Source organism: Maniola hyperantus, chromosome 22 (genome assembly GCF_902806685.2).
Source record: "Maniola hyperantus chromosome 22, iAphHyp1.2, whole genome shotgun sequence".
In the NCBI taxonomy this organism is placed as follows: domain Eukaryota; kingdom Metazoa; phylum Arthropoda; class Insecta; order Lepidoptera; family Nymphalidae; genus Maniola; species Maniola hyperantus.
This window is the reverse complement of record NC_048557.2, coordinates 5,321,699-5,325,353: the sequence shown is the minus strand read 5'-3', so window position 1 is coordinate 5,325,353 and position 3,655 is coordinate 5,321,699. Positions and strand designations below refer to the sequence as shown.

Genomic DNA, 3,655 nt, shown 5'->3' with positions numbered 1-3,655 from the left:
TAATTGATTCCACAAAATAAATAAAAATATTGCCTGTTTTTTTTAAATGACATTTTAAACTAGGTACCGTGGGGTTTTTGATTTGTACTGGATGGCGCATTTTACTTTTTCTTAAAATTAAGTAAGTAGATAAATATTTATTTACAAAAATATTTTGGATTTCTTTATTCTTTTTTAAAAATTATTTCAAGAAGTGAAACACTTTTTTAAATTACTAAGCATCAAAAATAAGCGAAAATCATGGGAAAGTCACGCTTTTAAGGATTTTTAAATGACCATTCAAATTATTGGGATTAAGAAATCTTCGAAGGTAGCTAACTAACAACATTATAATATAAATAATAATTACTTATACAATGTATTTTATTTAAAAAAAAATAGTACACATTATATTATGTAACGTACTACCGTAATGTAACATAGTGGTTAGGTACCTACGCACGAATTTACCTTATGTCTAATGCCAAATTGTTTTAGATTATCGAGGTCAGTCTATTTTAGTCGACTCCCAAGCAGTGAAATCCCCTTGATTCTTAATAAACTCAACGTAAATATGCAAAGTATTATAAATTATTAAGTTTATTACAATTTACAACGTTAATGACCCGCAAAACAAAATATTACAAGGCATTCAAATAATATAATTCTAATGGTAACGAAAAAGAATGGAAGTGGGTGTCATATAAATTAATGTGCTTATATTTTAAGATGTTGGCGTTAATTTTCTTTTGTATACTTTCAACCACGCGTAAGTTTTCATTCACACATATATTAAAATTATAATTTATTGAATTATTTATGTTGGTACCTACTTAATTTTAAACGAATTTTACTGTTTCTTTATTAATAGTGATGACATCTAATGGAGAAGAAAACGTAAGTAATTTATAGAAGAAAATTCATCAAAAGTCACTAAAACAGTAGCTAAGTACTGTATAATAATATTTATTTTTATTTTTTAGGCATCAAGCTCAATATGTAGTGACGTCGGCGATTGCATTGCCAGTCAAGATTGTAGTAATAAATGCGGTTGTGATACGTCTGCAGCGTAAGTTAAGTAGCAATAAAGGCTATTTATATTATGCTAGCTTATGCTCGCGACTTCGTCCGCGCAGACTACATAAATTTCAAACCCCTATTTCACCCCCTTAGGGGTTGAATTTTCATAAATCCTTTCTTAGCGGATACCTACATCATAATAGCTATCTGCATACCAAATTTCAGCCCGATCCGTCCAGTAGTTTGAGCTGTGCGTTGATAGATCAGTCAGTCAGTCACCTTTTCCTTTTATATATATATATATATATATATATATATATATATATATATATATATATATATATATATATATATATATGTTATATATTTAGATATTTTATTATTATTCTGTACTTGTAGGTACATTAAATTGTTGTCCAGTCTTTATATAGGTACATTTAAGAAGAGACTTTTCCAGAAACTAGATACCGATGCTAAAATATTAAGTAGGTACATCGTCAATTAAATTTAAAAATTGCTAAAAATTCAATTAATTTCAGTGTACTGTTTTACAATGAAACGATTGAAGAATGTGTCGTAAACGTAAAATGCTGCTACAATCGTTGCAAGAAAAACATAACATCGAAGGTAAATGAAATACTTTTCCATGGAATTTTGCCATTGAGGATTTATATTCATGCATAACGGATTTTACTTCAAAAGAGTAAAGGCCGGCATTTAAATTAAAAATAACTTTTTTGCAGAAAAAATACGCATGAAAGTGAATAAAGTATTCCAAGGAGTTATGATATCTGTTATGTTATTTGTAGCTTGTGGCAGTCTGTGTGTCTGTACGGCCTGCTTTTATTGCATTCGTATAAATTACATGTAAGTATAATTCTAAATACACTTCCGTGCTAAATAAGTAGGTAGGTCGGTAATCATTAGATTCGTTGCGGCTAGGTATAGGCTTAGTCTAATTTCATGGATGACGATTGTGGACTAAGAGCCAGCGCGTGCCAGATTTCATTATTTTATAAAAGCTGAAAGTCTATCTGCATATTGTCCCCAACACTGGAAGAAACGTTTGTTTGGATCATTGTGGCTTTAGGAGATAACAGGTACCTAATAAAGGTGTAAAAAAAATTACGTCAAAGTATAAAGTCTAATTTTTTTGTATTTTCTTCGGAGTAGTACCTATTAGAAATCACGTCATGCATTGCCAGACACTTAGTATCGTGGCAACCCCCTGCCAGACACCCTTAAACTGTTACAACAACGCTGGCTCTTAGGGCGTTTGTGCACTCATCCGTGATTTTACGGATCCGTGAGAATAATAGAAATTGAATATACGTATTTGTATGACGGCCACTTCGAAGAATCACGGATACAAACCGAATACGGATGAGTGCACAAACGCCCTTAGTCCATTACAATCTCCAAGTCACTATGATCCAAACAACGTTCCTTGGGGATCCTTCCTTCGTTGGGGATAATACGCAGATAAAATTTCAGCTTTTATAAAATAACTAGCTTATGCTCGCGACTTCGTCCGCGTGGACTACACAAATTTCAAACCCCTATTTCCCCCCCTTAGGGGTTGAATTTTCAAAAATCCTTTCTTAGCGGATGCCTACGTCATAATAGCTATCTGTATGCCAGATTTCAGCCCGGTCCGTCCAGTAGTTTGAGTTGTGCGTTGATAGATCAGTCAGTCAGTCATTCAGTCAGTCAGTCAGTCAGTCACCCTTTCCTTTTATATATTTAGATGAAAGTCTGGCACGCGATGGCTCTCTCTATTGTTGCCTTGGCGAAAAGGCGCTCGTGACTTTTGAGCAGTTTGCATTGATTTGATTGATATTTCATTTTAGCAACTTAAGCTTTAAAAAAAATGTTTTTTCATTCTTAGCAGCTTTTACAATAATACAGTAGTTAGTCAATTTGTGGAGGTAGGTAGGTACCCATTGTTTTCTGTCATTGTTAAAAATCTATGTTCATTCTTCATAATAACTAGTATCTGCTAGAGTGGAATACCTATCTTTACTACTTTTATTTGATTCTAGGGACAACCAGTTGAAAAACGATATAGAAGCTTTAGCCGCCAAATTGAAAAGGGAATGTCGTTTTAGAAAATCTACAAAGTCTTATCCGCATCAAAAAGCAGAAAGCTGCAACATAATGGTTGAAGACGCTGGGGTGTTTGTTGTTTGACGAAGAATTATTGTGAATAAAACAAAATATACTGTTTTCGTAATAGATTTTTGAGTTATTGATTTTTATAACTTAGCTGATATCCGGCATGCGTTGCATTGCGATTTGCGCGCTACCTATTAGTTAGTTTGTATTTTGATGATAGGAACCTACTATGACAGAAATCGTTACGTTAGTATCGACTCCATATTATTATAGTTCAACTCAATCAGATGAAAGATCGCGAACGAACTTTAATTTTCAAATTATACATTATACAATTTAAGTTGTGCGTTCTCGTGGTTCTATATATTTCCTTGTCTATGGATGAAAATTTAAAAACACAAAACGTCAGTTTTGACACAGAGTACATTATATATATGAGTTTTGATTTGACATTAAGCAAACGAAAAGAAATCGATAAATTTGTCAAATTCAAATTTGAAATTGGCCTATGTTTTGAAAACTTTTCCATTTTTTTATAATA

General features: G+C 32.3%; 1 protein-coding gene across 1 annotated transcript; it reads left to right on the top strand.

Annotated features, from left to right (window-relative positions):
• The first annotated feature begins 469 nt into the window (after positions 1-469).
• LOC117992706 (uncharacterized) lies at positions 470-3,236 on the top strand. The gene is given in 7 exon segments (XM_069506086.1): positions 470-748; positions 851-876; positions 963-1,048; positions 1,539-1,585; positions 1,588-1,626; positions 1,743-1,866; positions 3,042-3,236. Coding segments are annotated over 7 exon segments (528 nt in total). The 5' UTR covers positions 470-690; the 3' UTR covers positions 3,190-3,236.
• The last annotated feature ends 419 nt before the right edge of the window (positions 3,237-3,655 follow it).